Below are 19,251 nucleotides of genomic sequence, written 5' to 3'. Positions count from 1 at the left end.
TCTCTCTCTCGGCGTGCCTCTTCTCTCTCTCAGCGTGCCTCTTCTCTCTCTCTCTCTGCTTCTTCTCTCTCTGCGTGCCTCTTCTCTCTCTCGGCGTGCCTCTTCTCTCTCTCGGCGTGCCTCTTCTCTCTCTCTCTCTGCTTCTTCTCTCTCTGCGTGCCTCTTCTCTCTCTCGGCGTGCCTCTTCTCTCTCTCGGCGTGCCTCTTCTCTCTCTCTCTCTGCTTCTTCTCTCTCTGCGGGCCTCTTCTCTCTCTCGGCGTGCCTCTTCTCTCTCTCGGCGTGCCTCTTCTCTCGCTCTCTCTCTCTCTCTGCGTGCCTCTTCTCTCTCTCTCTGCTTCTTCTCTCTCTCGGCGTGGCTCTTCTCTCTCGGCGTGCCTCTTCTCTCTCTCTCTCTCTCTGCGTGCCTCTTCTCTCTCTCTCTCTGCTTCTTCTCTCTCTGCGTGCCTCTTCTCTCTCTCGGCGTGCCTCTTCTCTCTCTCGGCGTGCCTCTTCTCTCTCTCTCTCTCGGCGTGCCTCTTCTCTCTCTCGGCGTGCCTCTTCTCTCGCTCTCTCTCTCTCTCGGCGTGCCTCTTCTCTCGCTCTCTCTCTCTCTCTCTCGGGGTGCCTCTTCTTTCTCTCTCTCTCGGCGTGCCTCTTCTCTCTCTCTCGGCGTGCCTCTTCTCTCTCTCAGCGTGCCTCTTCTCTCTCTCTCTCTGCTTCTTCTCTCTCTGCGTGCCTCTTCTCTCTCTCGGCGTGCCTCTTCTCTCTCTCAGCGTGCCTCTTCTCTCTCTCTCTCTGCTTCTTCTCTCTCTGCGTGCCTCTTCTCTCTCTCGGCGTGCCTCTTCTCTCTCTCGGCGTGCCTCTTCTCTCTCTCTCTCTGCTTCTTCTCTCTCTGCGTGCCTCTTCTCTCTCTCGGCGTGCCTCTTCTCTCTCTCGGCGTGCCTCTTCTCTCTCTCTCTCTGCTTCTTCTCTCTCTGCGGGCCTCTTCTCTCTCTCGGCGTGCCTCTTCTCTCTCTCGGCGTGCCTCTTCTCTCGCTCTCTCTCTCTCTCTGCGTGCCTCTTCTCTCGCTCTCTGCTTCTTCTCTCTCTCGGCGTGGCTCTTCTCTCTCGGCGTGCCTCTTCTCTCTCTCTCTCTCTCTGCGTGCCTCTTCTCTCTCTCTCTGCTTCTTCTCTCTCTCGGCGTGGCTCTTCTCTCTCTGTCTCGGCTTGGCTCTTCTCTCTCGTTGTGGCTCTCCTCTCTCTCTCTGCGTGCCTCTCCTCTCTCTCTGCCTCCTCTCTCTTTCGGTGTGGCTCCTCTCTCTCTCTCGGCGTGCCTCTTCTCTCTCTCTCTCGGCGTGCCTCTTCTCTCTCTCTCTCTCTCTGCGGGCCTCTTCTCTCTCTCTCTCTGCATGCCTCTTCTCTCTCTCGGGGTGCCTCTTCTTTCTCTCTCTCTCGGCGTGCCTCTTCTCTCTCTCTCGGCGTGCCTCTTCTCTCTCTCAGCGTGCCTCTTCTCTCTCTCTCTCTGCTTCTTCTCTCTCTGCGTGCCTCTTCTCTCTCTCGGCGTGCCTCTTCTCTCTCTCAGCGTGCCTCTTCTCTCTCTCTCTCTGCTTCTTCTCTCTCTGCGTGCCTCTTCTCTCTCTCGGCGTGCCTCTTCTCTCTCTCAGAGTGCCTCTTCTCTCTCTCTCTCTGCTTCTTCTCTCTCTGCGGGCCTCTTCTCTCTCTCGGCGTGCCTCTTCTCTCTCTCGGCGTGCCTCTTCTCTCGCTCTCTCTCTCTCTCTGCGTGCCTCTTCTCTCTCTCTCTGCTTCTTCTCTCTCTCGGCGTGGCTCTTCTCTCTCGGCGTGCCTCTTCTCTCTCTCTCTCTCTCTGCGTGCCTCTTCTCTCTCTCTCTGCTTCTTCTCTCTCTCGGCGTGGCTCTTCTCTCTCTGTCTCGGCTTGGCTCTTCTCTCTCGTTGTGGCTCTCCTCTCTCTCTCGGCGTGCCTCTCCTCTCTCTCTGCCTCCTCTCTCTTTCTTTCGGTGTGGCTCCTCTCTCTCTCTCGGCGTGCCTCTTCTCTCTCTCTCTCGGCGTGCCTCTTCTCTCTCTCTCTCTCTCGCCGTGCCTCTTCTCTCTCTCTCTCGGTGTGCCACTTCTCTCTCTCTCGGCGTGCCTCTCCTCTCTCTCTCTCTCGGCGTGCCTCTCCTCTCTCTCTCTCTCGGCATGCCTCTTCTTTCTCTCTCTCTCTCTCGGCGTGCCTCTTCTCTCTCTCTCTCGGCGTGCCTCTTCTCTCTCTCGGCGTGCCTCTTCTCTCTCTCTCTCTCTCTCTCGGCGTGCCTCTTCTCTCTCTCGGCGTGCCTCTTCTCTCGCTCTCTCTCTCTCTCTGCGTGCCTCTTCTCTCTCTCTCTGCTTCTTCTCTCTCTCGGCGTGGCTCTTCTCTCTCGGCGTGCCTCTTCTCTCTCTCTCTCTCTCTGCGTGCCTCTTCTCTCTCTCTCTGCTTCTTCTCTCTCTCGGCGTGGCTCTTCTCTCTCTGTCTCGGCTTGGCTCTTCTCTCTCTCTCGTTGTGGCTCTCCTCTCTCTCTCTGCGTGCCTCTCCTCTCTCTCTCTGCCTCCTCTCTCTCTCTTTCGGTGTGGCTCCTCTCTCTCTCTCTTGGCGTGCCTCTTCTCTCTCTCTCGGCGTGCCTCTTCTCTCTCTCTCGGCGTGCCTCTTCTCTCGCTCCCGGCGTGCCTCTTCTCTCTCTCTCGGCGTGCCTCTTCTCTCTCTCTCGGCGTACCTCTTCTCTCGCTCCCGGCGTGCCTCTTCTCTCGCTCTCGGCGTGCCTCTTCTCTCTCTCTCGGCGTACCTCTTCTCTCGCTCCCGGCGTGCCTCTTCTCTCGCTCTCGGCGTGCCTCTTCTCTCTCTCTGTCTGCGTGTCTCTTCCCTCTCTCTGTCTGCGTGCCTCTTTTTTCTCTTTCTCTCTCTCTCTCTCGGCGTGCCTCTTCTCTCTCTCTCGGCGTGCCTCTTCTCTCTCTCTCGGCGTGCCTCTTCTCTCTCTCGGCGTGCCTCTCCTCTCTCGGCGTGCCTCTTCTCTCTCTCTCGGCGTGCCTCTTCTCTCTCTCTCGGCGTGCCTCTTCTCTCTCTCTCTTGGCGTGCCTCTTCTCTCTCTCTCGGCGTGCCTCTTCTCTCTCTCTCGGCGTGCCTCTTCTCTCTCTCTCGGCGTGCCTCTCCTCTCTCTCTCGGCGTGCCTCTTCTCTCTCTCTCGGCGTGCCTCTTCTCTCTCTCTCGGCGTGCCTCTTCTCTCGCTCCCGGCGTGCCTCTTCTCTCGCTCCCGGCGTGCCTCTTCTCTCGCTCCCGGCGTGCCTCTACTCTCGCTCCTGGCGTGCCTCTTCTCTCGCTCCTGGCGTGCCTCTTCTCTCGCTCCTGGCGTGCCTCTTCTCTCGCTCCCGGCGTGCCTCTTCTCTCGCTCCCGGCGTGCCTCTTCTCTCTCTCTCGGCGTGCCTCTTCTCTCGCTCCTGGCGTGCCTCTTCTCTCGCTCCCGGCGTGCCTCTTCTCTCGCTCCCGGCGTGCCTCTTCTCTCGCTCCCGGCGTGCCTCTTCTCTCGCTCCCGGCGTGCCTCTTCTCTCGCTCCCGGCGTGCCTCTTCTCTCGCTCTCGGCGTGCCTCTTCTCTCTCTCTGTCTGCGTGCCTCTTTTTTCTCTTTCTCTCTCACACTCTCTCGGCGTGCCTCTTCTCTTTCGGCATGGCTCTTTTCTCTCTCTCTCTCTCTCTTTCTCTTTCTCCGTGCCTCTCCTCTCTCTCTCGGCGTGCCTCTCCTCTCTCTCTCTGCGTGCCTTTCCTCTCTCTGCGTGCCTTTCCTCTCTCTCTCGGCGTGCCTCTCTCTCTCGGCGTGCCTCTCCTCTCTCTCTCGGCGTGCCTCTCTCTCTCGGCGTGCCTCTCTCTCGGCGTGCCTCTCCTCTCTCTCTCTCGGCGTGCCTCTCCTCTCTCTCTCGGCGTGCCTCTCCTCTCTCTCTGCCTCCTCTCTCTTTCTTTCGGTGTGGCTCCTCTCTCTCTCTCGGCGTGCCTCTTCTCTCTCTCTCTCGGCGTGCCTCTTCTCTCTCTCTCTCTCTTGCCGTGCCTCTTCTTTCTCTCTCTCTCGGCGTGCCTCTCCTCTCTCTCTCGGCGTGCCTCTACTCTCTCTCTCGGCGTGCCTCTCCTCTCTCTCTCGGCGTGCCTCTTCTCTCTCTCTCGGCGTGCCTCTCCTCTCTCTCTCGGCGTGCCTCTTCTCTCTCTCTCGGCGTGCCTCTTCTCTCTCTCTCGGCGTGCCTCTTCTCTCTCTCTCGGCGTGCCTCTCCTCTCTCTCTCGGCGTGCCTCTTCTCTCTCTCTCGGCGTGCCTCTCCTCTCTCTCTCGGCGTGCCTCTCCTCTCTCTCTCGGCGTGCCTCTCCGGTCTCTCTCGGCGTGCCTCTCCTCTCTCTCTTGGCGTGCCTCTTCTCTCTCTCTCGGCGTGCCTCTCCTCTCTCTCTCGGCGTGCCTCTTCTCTCTCTCTCGGCGTGCCTCTCCTCTCTCTCTCGGCGTGCCTCTCCTCTCTCTCTCGGCGTGCCTCTCCGGTCTCTCTCGGCGTGCCTCTCCTCTCTCTCTTGGCGTGCCTCTTCTCTCTCTCTCGGCGTGCCTCTCCTCTCTCTCTTGGCGTGCCTCTCCGGTCTCTCTCGGCGTGCCTCTCCTCTCTCTCTCGGCGTGCCTCTCCTCTCTCTCTCGGCGTGCCTCTCCTCTCTCTCTCGGCGTGCCTCTCCGGTCTCTCTCGGCGTGCCTCTCCTCTCTCTCTCGGCGTGCCTCTCCTCTCTCTCTCTCGGCGTGCCTCTCCTCTCTCTCTCGGCGTGCCTCTCCGGTCTCTCTCGGCGTGCCTCTTCTCTCTCTCTCTGCTTCTTCTCTCTCTCGGCGTGGCTCTTCTCTCTCTGTCTCGGCTTGGCTCTTCTCTCTCTCTCGTTGTGGCTCTCCTCTCTCTCTCTGCGTGCCTCTCCTCTCTCTCTCTGCCTCCTCTCTCTCTCTTTCGGTGTGGCTCCTCTCTCTCTCTCTTGGCGTGCCTCTTCTCTCTCTCTCGGCGTGCCTCTTCTCTCTCTCTCGGCGTACCTCTTCTCTCGCTCCCGGCGTGCCTCTTCTCTCGCTCTCGGCGTGCCTCTTCTCTCTCTCTCGGCGTACCTCTTCTCTCGCTCCCGGCGTGCCTCTTCTCTCGCTCTCGGCGTGCCTCTTCTCTCTCTCTGTCTGCGTGTCTCTTCCCTCTCTCTGTCTGCGTGCCTCTTTTTTCTCTTTCTCTCTCTCTCTCTCGGCGTGCCTCTTCTCTCTCTCTCGGCGTGCCTCTTCTCTCTCTCTCGGCGTGCCTCTTCTCTCTCTCGGCGTGCCTCTCCTCTCTCGGCGTGCCTCTTCTCTCTCTCTCGGCGTGCCTCTTCTCTCTCTCTCGGCGTGCCTCTTCTCTCTCTCTCTTGGCGTGCCTCTTCTCTCTCTCTCGGCGTGCCTCTTCTCTCTCTCTCGGCGTGCCTCTTCTCTCTCTCTCGGCGTGCCTCTCCTCTCTCTCTCGGCGTGCCTCTTCTCTCTCTCTCGGCGTGCCTCTTCTCTCTCTCTCGGCGTGCCTCTTCTCTCGCTCCCGGCGTGCCTCTTCTCTCGCTCCCGGCGTGCCTCTACTCTCGCTCCTGGCGTGCCTCTTCTCTCGCTCCTGGCGTGCCTCTTCTCTCGCTCCTGGCGTGCCTCTTCTCTCGCTCCCGGCGTGCCTCTTCTCTCGCTCCTGGCGTGCCTCTTCTCTCGCTCCCGGCGTGCCTCTTCTCTCGCTCCCGGCGTGCCTCTTCTCTCGCTCCCGGCGTGCCTCTTCTCTCGCTCCCGGCGTGCCTCTTCTCTCGCTCCCGGCGTGCCTCTTCTCTCGCTCTCGGCGTGCCTCTTCTCTCTCTCTGTCTGCGTGCCTCTTTTTTCTCTTTCTCTCTCACACTCTCTCGGCGTGCCTCTTCTCTTTCGGCATGGCTCTTTTCTCTCTCTCTCTCTCTCTTTCTCTTTCTCCGTGCCTCTCCTCTCTCTCTCGGCGTGCCTCTCCTCTCTCTCTCTGCGTGCCTTTCCTCTCTCTGCGTGCCTTTCCTCTCTCTCTCGGCGTGCCTCTCTCTCTCGGCGTGCCTCTCCTCTCTCTCTCGGCGTGCCTCTCTCTCTCGGCGTGCCTCTCTCTCGGCGTGCCTCTCCTCTCTCTCTCTCGGCGTGCCTCTCCTCTCTCTCTCGGCGTGCCTCTCCTCTCTCTCTGCCTCCTCTCTCTTTCTTTCGGTGTGGCTCCTCTCTCTCTCTCGGCGTGCCTCTTCTCTCTCTCTCTCGGCGTGCCTCTTCTCTCTCTCTCTCTCTTGCCGTGCCTCTTCTTTCTCTCTCTCTCGGCGTGCCTCTCCTCTCTCTCTCGGCGTGCCTCTACTCTCTCTCTCGGCGTGCCTCTCCTCTCTCTCTCGGCGTGCCTCTTCTCTCTCTCTCGGCGTGCCTCTCCTCTCTCTCTCGGCGTGCCTCTTCTCTCTCTCTCGGCGTGCCTCTTCTCTCTCTCTCGGCGTGCCTCTTCTCTCTCTCTCGGCGTGCCTCTCCTCTCTCTCTCGGCGTGCCTCTTCTCTCTCTCTCGGCGTGCCTCTCCTCTCTCTCTCGGCGTGCCTCTCCTCTCTCTCTCGGCGTGCCTCTCCGGTCTCTCTCGGCGTGCCTCTCCTCTCTCTCTTGGCGTGCCTCTTCTCTCTCTCTCGGCGTGCCTCTCCTCTCTCTCTCGGCGTGCCTCTTCTCTCTCTCTCGGCGTGCCTCTCCTCTCTCTCTCGGCGTGCCTCTCCTCTCTCTCTCGGCGTGCCTCTCCGGTCTCTCTCGGCGTGCCTCTCCTCTCTCTCTTGGCGTGCCTCTTCTCTCTCTCTCGGCGTGCCTCTCCTCTCTCTCTTGGCGTGCCTCTCCGGTCTCTCTCGGCGTGCCTCTCCTCTCTCTCTCGGCGTGCCTCTCCTCTCTCTCTCGGCGTGCCTCTCCTCTCTCTCTCGGCGTGCCTCTCCGGTCTCTCTCGGCGTGCCTCTCCTCTCTCTCTCGGCGTGCCTCTCCTCTCTCTCTCTCGGCGTGCCTCTCCTCTCTCTCTCGGCGTGCCTCTCCTCTCTCTCTCGGCGTGCCTCTCCGGTCTCTCTCGGCGTGCCTCTCCTCTCTCTCTCGGCGTGCCTCTCCTCTCTCTCTCGGCGTGCCTCTCCTCTCTCTCTCGGCGTGCCTCTACTCTCTCTCGGCGTGCCTCTACTCTCTCTCTCTCGGCGTGCCTCTCCTCTCTCTCTCTCGGCGTGCCTCTCCTCTCTCTCTCGGCGTGCCTCTCCTCTCTCTCTCTCGGCGTGCCTCTCCTCTCTCTCTCTCGGCGTGCCTCTCCTCTCTCTCTCTCGGCGTGCCTCTCCTCTCTCTCTCGGCGTGCCTCTACTCTCTCTCTCTCGGCGTGCCTCTCCTCTCTCTCTCTCGGCGTGCCTCTCCTCTCTCTCTCTCGGCGTGCCTCTCCTCTCTCTCTCGGCGTGCCTCTACTCTCTCTCTCTCGGCGTGCCTCTACTCTCTCTCTCTCGGCGTGCCTCTACTCTCTCTCTCTCGGCGTGCCTCTACTCTCTCTCTCTCGGCGTGCCTCTACTCTCTCTCTCTCGGCGTGCCTCTCCTCTCTCTCTCGGCGTGCCTCTACTCTCTCTCGGCGTGCCTCTACTCTCTCTCTCTCGGCGTGCCTCTACTCTCTCTCTCTCGGCGTGCCTCTACTCTCTCTCTCTCGGCGTGCCTCTACTCTCTCTCTCTCGGCGTGCCTCTACTCTCTCTCTCTCGGCGTGCCTCTACTCTCTCTCTCTCGGCGTGCCTCTCCTCTCTCTCTCGGCGTGCCTCTACTCTCTCTCGGCGTGCCTCTACTCTCTCTCTCTCGGCGTGCCTCTACTCTCTCTCTCTCGGCGTGCCTCTACTCTCTCTCTCTCGGCGTGCCTCTACTCTCTCTCTCTCGGCGTGCCTCTACTCTCTCTCTCTCGGCGTGCCTCTACTCTCTCTCTCTCGGCGTGCCTCTCCTCTCTCTCTCGGCGTGCCTCTACTCTCTCTCTCTCGGCGTGCCTCTCCTCTCTCTCTCTCGGCGTGCCTCTCCTCTCTCTCTCTCGGCGTGCCTCTACTCTCTCTCTCTCGGCGTGCCTCTCCTCTCTCTCTCTCGGCGTGCCTCTCCTCTCTCTCTTGGCGTGCCTCTCCTCTCTCTCTCGGCGTGCCTCTCTTCTCTCTCTCTCTCTCTCTCTCGGCGTGCCTCTTCTCTCTCTCTCTCTCTCTCTCGGCGTGCCTCTCCTCTCTCTCTCGGCGTGCCTCTCCTCTCTCTCTCTCTCTCTCTCTCGGCGTGCCTCTTCTCTCTCTCTCTCTCTCTCTCGGCGTGCCTCTTCTCTCTCTCTCTCTCGGCGTTCCTCGTCTCTCTCTCGGCGTGCCTCTTCTGTCTCTCTCTCTCTCTCGGCGTGCCTCTTCTGTCTCTCTCTCTCTCTCTCTCTCTCTCTCTCTCTCTCTCTCTCTCTCGGCGTGCCTCTTCTGTCTCTCTTTCTCTCTCGGCGTGCCTCTTCTCTCTGTCTCTGTCTGTCTGTCTCCCTCTTCTTCATTATGTATGTCTCTTTCCTCCCTCTCTCACTGCCTCTCTCATTCCTTGCAGTGTGTGGGGACATTCATGGGCAGTTCTTTGACCTCATGAAGCTGTTTGAGGTCGGAGGATCCCCCCACACCACACGCTACCTCTTCCTGGGGGACTACGTGGATCGAGGATATTTCAGTATAGATGTGAGTCCTTCCATCCGCAGGGTGACATAGTAACACAGACAGAAGGGACCTGTGACCCATGGTGTCTCTCCACTCTTTCTCTTCTCTGTAATGATCTCTCTCTTTTCCCCTTTACTCCCTGCAGTGTGTTCTGTACCTGTGGAGCCTAAAAATTATTCACCCTAAGACCCTGTTCCTGCTGCGAGGGAACCATGAGTGCCGACACCTCACAGAGTACTTCACCTTTAAACAAGAATGTGAGTGCTTCCTGTGCGCACGCTGCGCTCTCTGTGGGCACTCCGCTCTATGCGCGCTCTGTGCGCTTCATTCTGTGCACTGCGCTCTTCGCTTTGCGTACTCTGCACATTTTGCTTTCTCCCCTTCCAGCTCTGTGCGCTGCGCTCTCTGCACTCTTCTCGTTGTGCTCTTTGCCTTCCCACACATGCTCTGTACCTGTCCCGCAGGTAAGATTAAGTACTCGGAACGAGTGTATGACGCCTGCATGGACGCTTTTGACTGCCTTCCTTTGGCGGCTCTGCTTAACCAGCAGTTCCTGTGCGTGCATGGGGGGCTGTCCCCCGAAATCACCTGCCTGGACGACATCAGAAAGGTAAGCGTGTCACATGACACTCTCACATCTTCCCCCAATTCATGAGAGGGTCAAATTAACCTAATGTCCCTGAACTGTCACATGGCTGTGATTCCCCCCTGCAGCACTCTGTCACGTCTGTGTATCCCACGCACTGCCATGTCTGACTGTGACGGTGAGGGGGGAGTAACCGGGCACAATAATAAAGGTTAAGCCTACTTGGTTACCCCTGATCCATGTGTAAAGGTTCCAGGAGTGCTGGCCAGCGGAGGTTGCTAGGCTGTGAGTTTTAGGGTGGGTTTTGCGGAGAAACTTCTTTCAGATTGTGGCTATGTATCAGGGTTCCCAAGTTATGGGATACCACAAAGATGTACCGGGGAATCAGGTAAGGTTCTCGGGCACATTGAAGCACAGCATTGAAGCACCACTGAGTCAGCTTTGGACCCAGAGTTGAAAGCCTCAGGGATGCCCAGGTGTCAGAACAGGAGTAGTACTGTAGTCCTCTCTGAGTACCCCCGTCCTGGTCTGACAAAGGGATATCCGGCGACCATTTGCTCTTCCCCAGACTCTGCGGAGCCTGGACAGTGGGTGGGCTCGATATGCTAAGAGGCAGAGGTGCCAGGTTGGCGCATGCCCCTTAGCAGATTCCAAATCGATACCCACCCGGCTTCAGCATACCGGCAAATCGGTGATAGGCTGGCAGGAGAATTCCCATGCGCTGATTGGCTGTAGTGGTTTCTGAATGGCACTCCAAAACCTATAAGAAACCTTGCAGCCAATCAGGACCTCCGATTCCAAGCACCAAACCATCAGCAGCAAATTCAAGATACGAAAAAGATGCTCTGTGAGAAAGACATGAGCCGGCTTCAGAGATTTTTACTCAAGAGATTTTCTAAGTTTCGCTTTTCAGGGACTAAGTTCTGAAAATGGGAGCGGTTGGGGCTGGTATTGCATGCTGAATTGCATACCAGGATTTTCTTGAGTACCTCCCGGTTATTGGAAAGGGCTCCTACAGACATCAGTTTGTTTACATTTCGTTCCAAGGAAGATTTTTCGTTAGCCCCGTTCCCAGTAAGTGTGTTTTCAGTGCAAATTGGGTTACATTGTGTGTCTGTCTAATCGTGGAATAAATTACAATTTATTTTACTGCCTTGTCTTGCTCAATCACATGATCCCGGTATAAAAGGTGTTAATAAACCTGGTCTCCCGTGACAGGCTTTATTTTCTGGTGGCAGCGGTGGGATCGATTGAGCCTATGTTATAACATCCTGCGTGGTCTTGTAACATAGAGGGAAACTCAAAGATTGCGAGCTCCCAAGACAAGTGGTAACATACACACGTTTCACAACGCCCGGAAAACACAGATTCTCTTTGCCCCTTAGCTTAGCCCCCTCAGGCGAACTTGACAAGCGATCGGGTCAGTACCGGTCATGGGACAGAGCCAAGCTTGTTGCCCAGTGTGAAAGCTATGGATTGCTGACAGACGGTCGGTTCAAGACTTTACTGGAGGAGGACTTGGAAGCTCACGAAGCACACATTGCTTCACCAGTGGGGGACATGCTCTCAGCTGCAGTTGCAGTGATCACACTTCAGCCAGGGGCGCAGGAGGTTATTTCAGCCCCGGTAGCAGAGGAAGGACCTGGGGAGGGAGCGGGTACCAGCCTTGACATTGTTGGTGAACCGGTTCGGGGGAGTGCGACCGTGGTAGTCCCAGAGGCTAATGGACTTGCCACCCTGGAATCGCTGCACTCCTTGCCTCGTGGGGAGAGGGGGCAACCCTGGACGAAAGGGTCCGACGCGGCCGTGGAGAAACTCCATGGAATCCCCGCCGAGATGGCAATGATATAGGACATTCAAATGCCCTCCTGCTCCTGCTCACCCAGTATGCCATCACCCCAGAAGCGTACCGTGGCATGTTCCGGTCAGAGAAAAAGCGCCACCGGGAGTCTTACATGCTATTTGCCTCCCGCATGGCTTTGCACGGGACACAATGGGTGGAGGGGTATGGTGCTACTAAGTACCACTCACTTCTGGACTTGGTGTTTAAGGAACAATTTTTGCAGCAGTGCCCCTCATACGTGAGGGAATGGATTTTTGACCGCAAGCCAAAGACCTATGTGGTCGCTGCAAAAATGGCTGATGAATTTGTCACCAGCCGGGTACTGTTGAAGGTTTAAGAAAGGGGCTACCCAGGAAACGGCTACCTCTGCTAAGGGAGCCAAAGCACCCCTCAGTGGAAGAGCAAACCTGCAGCGGATGGAAGTGCACCCTAAGCTCCGACACGAAAGGAGGTGCTACCAGTGCAACAAGACTGGGCACATCAAGCCAGACTGTTTGGACCATCCAAAGTCTGGTGGATCCCAACAGTGGCAACGCTGTCCAGCTGCGAGACCTGTTACCCATGTGCGACTGATACACACAGATGAGCCAAGTACAGCCATCGAACCAGCCCAGAGAGGGACTTCCACGGAGGGATCTGCACTTGCCCCCCAGGAACCAGTAGTGGAGATCGTGGGACATCCGATTGCGCCAGTCGGGCTGCAATCCACAGATGTCCGGCAGAAGCATCTGCGCAAGGTGACCATTGGAGATCGTCAAGCCACCGGCTTGCTCGACTCCGGTGCCACAGTTACCCTTGTCCGACCTGATATGGACCGGCCAGAGGATTTGCTCCCGGACGCGGATGCAAGTGACAATGCCAGACAGAGGACCGCGGTCACTCCAAGTTGCCCGTGTATTCCTTGATTGGGGTGCCGGACGGGGCATGAGGGAGGTGGGGTTATTGCCGGGGTTAGATGCTGAGGTTCTACTTGCAATAACCTGGGGCATGTTACATGCGTGTTTACGGCAGAGCTGGCTCCTGTTGCAGCGAATACCAGGAGTCAGTCATCAGGAGTTGCACCTGAAGGATCCGCCGTCTCCCTGCATTTGGGACCAACAGTTCCAGGGGTCTGAGGAGACCAGGCAGGTAAGCCAGACTGAGTCGCGACAGTGTGAAGACTTACCTTCCCCTTTACCTGTTCCTTTTTCCCCTGACTTAGAGACTATGGGTGGGTGGCCAGAATTAGGGACACGGTTTAGGGATGAGGTGAGAGCTGATCCCAGCTTGGAGGGCATGAAATTCCAGGCGTGAGATTTCTCATGGCACTGCAGGCCCTTGAACAGAGAGCAGGGGTCTACCAGGCTAGATAGGATCTGGATTGGTAGAAGACAGTGGTGCTGAGGGAGTATAGGCAACAGTTGTTACAGGTAGCCCACTCCATACCACTAGCGGGGCATCAGGGGGTCACTCGGACGAGAGCCCCGCTGTTGCAGCGTTACTACTGGCCGGGGGACATCAGAAGCAGTGGCAGAGTTCTGCCACGCCTGTGATGCCTGCAAGCGAGTGGGTAAGGCGGATGATCGTGTGAAGGCACCCCTGAACCCACTACCGGTAATTGAGGAACCTTTCCAGAGGGTAGCTATGGACATAGTGGGACCCCTCATGATCCCCAGTTGGTCTGGCAAGTGCTATATCCCAACGGTGGTGGACTTTGCCACCAGGTACCCTGAGGCTGTAGCCCTTTTCACCCTCAATGCTAGAGCAGTAGCAAAATGTTGGTTATTTTCACTAGAGTAGGTTCCCCTAGTGAGATTCTAACCGATCAAGGGTCACAATTCATGAGTGAATTGTTAGTTTCTGTGGGATTCATGCGGGGTGAAGCACCAGCGCACGACCCCTTACCACCTCCAGACAAACGGATTATGTGAGAGGTTCAATGGTACCCTAAAGCAGATGCTTCGAGCGTTTATAGAGACTGAAGGGAAGGACTATGAAGTTCACCAGCAGCACTTGCTGTTTGCCTACCGAGAGGTACCGCAAGAATCAACCGGGTTCTGTCCCTTTGAGCTGCTATATAGTCGCAGTGTACGGGGACATCTTGACCTATTCCGTGAGGGATGGGAAGGGGAGAATACCAATACTGATGATTCTGTGCTTCAGCATGTGATAGATCTCAGAGACCAGCTAGAAATGCTTATGGGGTTGGCACAGGCTAATCTCGGGGAGGCTCAGACCAAGCAGAAAACTTGGTATGACCAAAACGCCTGTAGCAAGTCATTCATACCAGGACAGCAAGTACTTGTTCTGAAGCCCACTCGTCAGAACAAATTAATGGCTGCCTGGTCTGGACCGTACGCGGTTCTCACGAAGATGAATGAGTGCAACTATGTTGTGCAGTTAGATGGAGAGAAGGGTAGAAATAGGACTTCTATAAATATGCTTAAGGAATATTTTAAACAGAGTGAAGCATCAGTACTGGTTATTTGTAGCCCACCGATGGGGGACCTGGCGAGCAATGCTCTGCCTGACCTCCTAGGGGAGTCTAGGCAGAGGGCACAGTAGAGCAGGTTGGGATAGGGTCCCAGCTCAGCATACAGCAGAGAATATAGGCGAGGGCTATGTTAGAGCAGCATAGGGTTCTGTTCACGGACAAGCTGGGCAGAACACATCATAGATCACCCAGTGCTCACCGGTTATCTGAGACCTCTACATAAGCATGCGTACCAGGTATCAGCAGAGGTAAAGGGTAGCATAGAGAGGGAAGTAGAAGAGATGCTGGCCCTAGGGGTAATTGTACCGTCCCAAAGCCCTTGGGCTTGTCCGGTAGTCCTAGTGCCTAAGAGGACAGGACTACTGGCAGCTCAATGCGGTAACGGTGTCAGATGCTTATCCCATGCCTGCATGGACGAGTTGTTAGATGAGCTCACGGGGGCAAAGTATCTGACCAACATGGATCTGTGCAAAGGGTATTGGCAGATTCCTCTGACCCAGGTGGCTAGGGAGAAGTCAGCATTCATTACTCCAAGTGGCCTCTATGAATTTCTAGTGATACCATTTGGGATGAAGAATGCCCTGGCTACCTTCCAACGCCTGGTCAATAAGTTACTGGAAGGGATGCAACGTTTTTACCAGGGCATACCTGGACGACATTGCGGTGTTTAGCAGTTCATGGGACAGTCAGTTAGTTCATGTAGCAGCGGTGCTGAGCAGAATTAGGGAAGCAGGGCTTACATTGAAGCCCACCAAGTGTTTAGTAGGTATGGCAGAGGTATTGTACCTAGGGCACAGGGTGGGTGGAGGGCATCTCAAGCCTGAACTAGCTGAGGCTGAGGGTATAGTGCAGTGACCAGTTCCCAAGACTAAGTAGCAGGTTATGGTTTTTTTAGGCACCGCTGGCTACTATAGGAAGTTTGTACCACAGTACAACGCTGTGGCTAAACCCCTGACAGACTTGACACAGAAGCGACTCCCAGTTCTGGTAGCCTGGTCTCCTGCTTGTGAAACTGCATTTCAGGCACTAAAGACGGTGCTGGCCAGTGCTCCTATCCTGGCTGCCCCAGACTATTCAAAAAAGTTTCTGTACAGACCGATGCCTCGGACTATGGTATTGGGGCTGTACTCAGCCAAGAGGGGGGGAGGAGGGAGTAGAGCATCCTGTGGTGTACCTGAGCAGGAAACTGCTGCCCAGGGAAGTGGCTTATGCCACCATTGAAAAAGAATGTTTGGCTATTGTGTGGGCTTTACGAAAACTTCAGCCCTATTTGTATGGCCGGACATTTACAGTGATCACTGATCACAACCCCCTGAGTTGGCTACAACAGGTGTCCAGGGAAAATGCCAAGCTGCTTCGCTGGAGTCTTGCGCTGCAAGAGTTTGACTTTACTATCCAACACAACAAAGGCAGCGAGCATGGCAATGCGGATGGACTTTCACGCCAGGACAGTCCTAGTGAGCCAGCAGCCTCGAGAGGTGTCAGGCCAGTTTAACCGCCGGACAAAGCCTTCGTCTTGAGGGGGGGAGGTGTGACAGTGAGGGGGGGTAACCAGGCTCAATAATAAAGGTTAAGCCCACTTGGTTACCCCTGATCCGTGTGTAAAGGTCCTAGAGTGTCAGCTCTTGGACCTGACTGTCGTATATGCATCACTGAGACTGTGTAGAAAGTATGCGACAATACAGTATTTTTGTGTTTTTACCTTTCCAGGAGTGCTAGCCAGCGGAGCTTGCTAGGCTGTGAGTTTTAGGGTTGGTTTTGCGGAGAAACTTCTTTCAGGTTGTGGCTATGTATCGGGGTTCCCGAGTTATGGGATACCCCAATGATGTACCCGGGAATCAGGTAAGATTCTTGGCACATTGAAGCACAATGCTCTGGCAGAATCCTACCCTGGAAATGTTCTTGCGACTCACCGCCAGTGTTCCCTGCTTCAGCACAAACAGGAAATGTAAAAAGGGCATCAGGGATCAAGGTATCCCCAGAACGGTCCCAGGGTCTCTAGCATACGGTGGGATGTCCCGTTCATGCCCAAGTCACCCTGAACCTTATATAGGTGTTCAGGGGGTGCTCCAGCTAGGTGATAAAGCTGCAGGGTTTTTATTTGTGTATGAAACTAAAGTCAGGGTTTTGCAGTGTGCCAGGTATAAAGCTGGTAAGAGTAGGGAACCTATATTCTTATTCTATCCCGGACACCAGACCAGGAGACTTAGACATGTTTAAACACAAGACACAGAGTCAAAGTATATTTTATTAAAGGTTTATTTGCTAAATGTATATGCTTGTATATGTGACTGTGGGATTTCCAAGTCCGCGGTTCCGAGAGACCAGATGGCTACGAAGCTTGGCGCCAATGAGTCTGCTCGGGACCCGGAGTTGAAAGCCTCAAGGATGCCCAGCTGTCAGAACAGGAGGAGTACTGTAGTTATCGGAGTACCCCTGTCCTGGTCTGACAAAGGGTTATCCAGCAATCATTTGTCCTTCCCCAGACTCTGCGGAGCCTGGACAGCTGGTGGGCTCGATATGCTAAGAGGCAAAGGTGCCAGGTTGGCTCATGCCCCTTGGCAGAATGAAAATCGGTACCCACCTGGCTTCAGTATACGGCAAATCGGTGATAGGCTGGCAGGAGAATTCCCACGCGCTAATTGGCTGTAGTGGTTTCTGAATGGGAATCCAAAACCTATAAGAAACCTTGCAGCAAATCAGGACCTCAGATTCCAAACGCCAAACAATCAGCGGCAAATTCAAGTTACGAAAAAGATGCTCTGAGAGAAATAGAAGTGAGCCGGCTCCAGAGATTTGTTACTCAAGACATTTTCTAAGTCCCGCTTTTCAGGGACCAAGTTCTGAAAACAGGACGTAGCGGTTGGGAGCTGGTATTGCATGCCGAATTGCGTACCAGGATTTTCATGAGTACCTCCCGGTCATTGGAAAGGATTCATACAGACATCAGTTGTTAACATTTCGTTCCAAGGAAGATTTATTTCATTGGCCCATTCCCAGTAAGTGTGTTTTCAGTGCAAATTGTGTTACATTGTGTGTATGTCTAATCCTGGAATAAATTACAATTTATTTTACTGCCTTGCTTTGCTCAATCACATGATCCCGGTATAAAAGATGTTAATAAACCTGGTCTCCCGTGACACTGACCTAGTGCTGTATAATAACACGATATGCATCCACCTCTAGGGTGGATACTGGATTGTCATGTATGTGTATAGCACTATACAGTAGCACGTCCTGCAGCCACCTCTGAGGTGAATCCAATCATGCTGGTAGTGCACAAGAGTACACTCCTCTCACTGCCACTTTTCCTCGCCTCCTCAGTTAGACAGATTCAAGGAGCCTCCGGCTTTCGGCCCCATGTGTGACCTTCTGTGGTCTGACCCGGCCGAAGACTACGGCAACGAGAAGACGCTGGAGCACTTCACCCACAACACTGTGCGAGGGTGCTCCTACTTCTACAGGTAAACCCTCTATACCCTGCACCCACAACACCATACGAGAGGGCTCCTACTTCTATATGTGACCCCCTCGACACCCTACAACTACAACACCTTACATGGCTGCTTTTACTTGTATAGTTACCGCCTCTCCTGTACATCCTGCACCTACAACCCTGTGCTTCTACAGTTACCCCCTCTCTACCTCTGCACTTGCACGCTCACACACAGTGTTATACATAGCTTTCCCCTCTAGCGGCTCTGCATTGAATCCAGTTTCAGGGGACAGTAGCTGATCACTTCCTGCCTCCCTACCTCTTTGAGCTATTCTTGCCCCTTATTGTTACCCTGCTTCTCTTCTAGTTACCCTGCCGTCTGCGAGTTCCTGCAGAGCAACAACCTCCTGTCAGTGATCCGGGCCCACGAAGCACAGGATGCTGGGTAATTTCTCTCTCCCCCCCCCTGTTTTGCAGCTGAGCATATTGCATGTTATAACACACATCTTGGCCTCATTTCCCAAAGTCTCCCCCACTCCTGCTTCTTTCTTTGCTGAAAGTACAGCAGAAAGGATTGGAGGGCAAGAGAGGAGGAAAATCTGCTGGGGGGCGGACATCTTACTAGTGACCAGCAGGATTTCCGAAGCTGCTGGTTATTTGAATAGATGTGTAACTTTGGTGAAATAGTTACATTGGAGGAGGCACTGTGCCCAGGAGCTGCCTGCTAACTACTCCCTTTCACCATGCAGGTACCGGATGTATCGCAAGAGTCAGACCACTGGCTTCCCCTCTCTCATCACTATCTTTTCTGCACCCAATTACCTTGATGTGTACAACAACAAAGGTGAGAGAGGGGAGGCTGGCACGTGTGTGTGTTTGTGTGTTTGTGTGTGTGTGTGTGTGTGTTGAAGTGGGAGGGGGAGGCTGCACTGCTACTGTCCAAACTTTGTTTGGGGAAGGCTGGCCTTTCCAGCACTGTGAAGTTGAGGGGGAGGCTGTCACTTCCATGGCCTGCATTGTAAGTTAGAAGGAGGGTGTCACTGTCACTACCCACACTGTGTATGTGGAGAAGTCTGTGAACTTCCGGCACTGTGTGAGGAGGAGGAGGCGGAGGCTGGCAGTGTTGCCGTTTGCGCTGTGGCTGGGTAGGAGGCTGCCACTGCCTAATCTGTGTGTGTGGAGAAGGCTACCCCTGGGTGTGTGTGTTTGTGTATTGTGTGTGAGAGGAGGCAGCTGTCACTGCCTGAGCTCTCTCTGTGTGTGTGTATAAGGAGGAGGCTGTCACTGCCACTGTCTGTGCTGTGTGTATGTATGTATCTGTCACTGCCGCTGTCTGTGCGAACGGAAGACTGGCACTGCCACTGTCCATGCTGTGTGTGTATGTGGAGGAGGCTGGCACTTCCACTGTTTGTGCCAGGAGGAGGAGGAGTCTGGCACTACTACTGTCTGTGCTGTGTGTGTGTGTGTGTATATATATGTATGTATGTATGTGTGTGTAGTATGCTGTCACTTCCCACTCTTAATCCCCCTCTCCCCCTGCAGCCGCAGTGCTGAAGTATGAGAACAATGTGATGAATATCCGGCAATTTAACTGTTCCCCTCATCCCTACTGGCTGCCAAACTTCATGGACGTCTTCACATGGTCCCTGCCCTTCGTGGGGGAGAAAGGTAACAACCCCCCAACACACACCTCTCTCCCCACCCCCTGCTGCCCCGATAAGACAACGGAATCCATATCTGTGAAAAATATGTTTACATAAAGAAAAATACCATTCAATGGTCTAGTATTAACATCGGTACGTGCTTTGTATCCTCGTTGCTAACTGAGGTCTCGTGAGTATTTAGCATTCTGGTATATACAGATTTCATGTTGCCTAAAATTAAATATGGCTACACGGTAGGAAAACTTGCAGAGCTTCTTCACAGGTAAGTGATGTATTGTTTACAGATCAACGTATCGGGTGCTCATTTAGGATAAAAGCCCTAAGTAGTGACCCGATATGTCTATCTGTGAACAATATATCACTTACCTTTGGAAGAAGCCCTGCGAGTTAGTTCTTTGTGCTTCTGTGCGTGTGTGCATATAGGTGTATATACACACACACATACATACATACACACACACACACACACACACACACACGCATTCATTCATTCATTCATTCATTCATTCATACATACATACATACATACATACATACATACACACACATACACACACATACATATACATACACACACACACACCCTAGTGCATTACCATAATA

The 19,251-nt window shown here is 54.9% G+C and overlaps 1 protein-coding gene across 5 annotated transcripts in view; it reads left to right on the top strand.

The window, feature by feature from the left end:
• The window catches only part of PPP3CC (protein phosphatase 3 catalytic subunit gamma), a 91,507-nt gene that overhangs the window by 32,816 nt on the left and 39,440 nt on the right, over nucleotides 1-19,251 (top strand). For all 5 annotated transcript variants that reach the window (XM_075601460.1, XM_075601456.1, XM_075601455.1 and 2 more), the window contains exons 3-9: nucleotides 8,543-8,667; nucleotides 8,792-8,903; nucleotides 9,111-9,256; nucleotides 16,873-17,012; nucleotides 17,352-17,429; nucleotides 17,734-17,828; nucleotides 18,527-18,652. In XM_075601460.1, coding sequence (XP_075457575.1) covers nucleotides 8,543-8,667; nucleotides 8,792-8,903; nucleotides 9,111-9,256; nucleotides 16,873-17,012; nucleotides 17,352-17,429; nucleotides 17,734-17,828; nucleotides 18,527-18,652 — 822 coding nt within the window. The remainder of the gene's footprint in view (nucleotides 1-8,542; nucleotides 8,668-8,791; nucleotides 8,904-9,110; nucleotides 9,257-16,872; nucleotides 17,013-17,351; nucleotides 17,430-17,733; nucleotides 17,829-18,526; nucleotides 18,653-19,251) is intronic.

Source organism: Ascaphus truei, chromosome 5, assembly GCF_040206685.1.
Source record: "Ascaphus truei isolate aAscTru1 chromosome 5, aAscTru1.hap1, whole genome shotgun sequence".
In the NCBI taxonomy this organism is placed as follows: Eukaryota; Metazoa; Chordata; class Amphibia; order Anura; family Ascaphidae; genus Ascaphus; species Ascaphus truei.
This window is presented reverse-complemented; position numbering and strand designations above follow the sequence as displayed.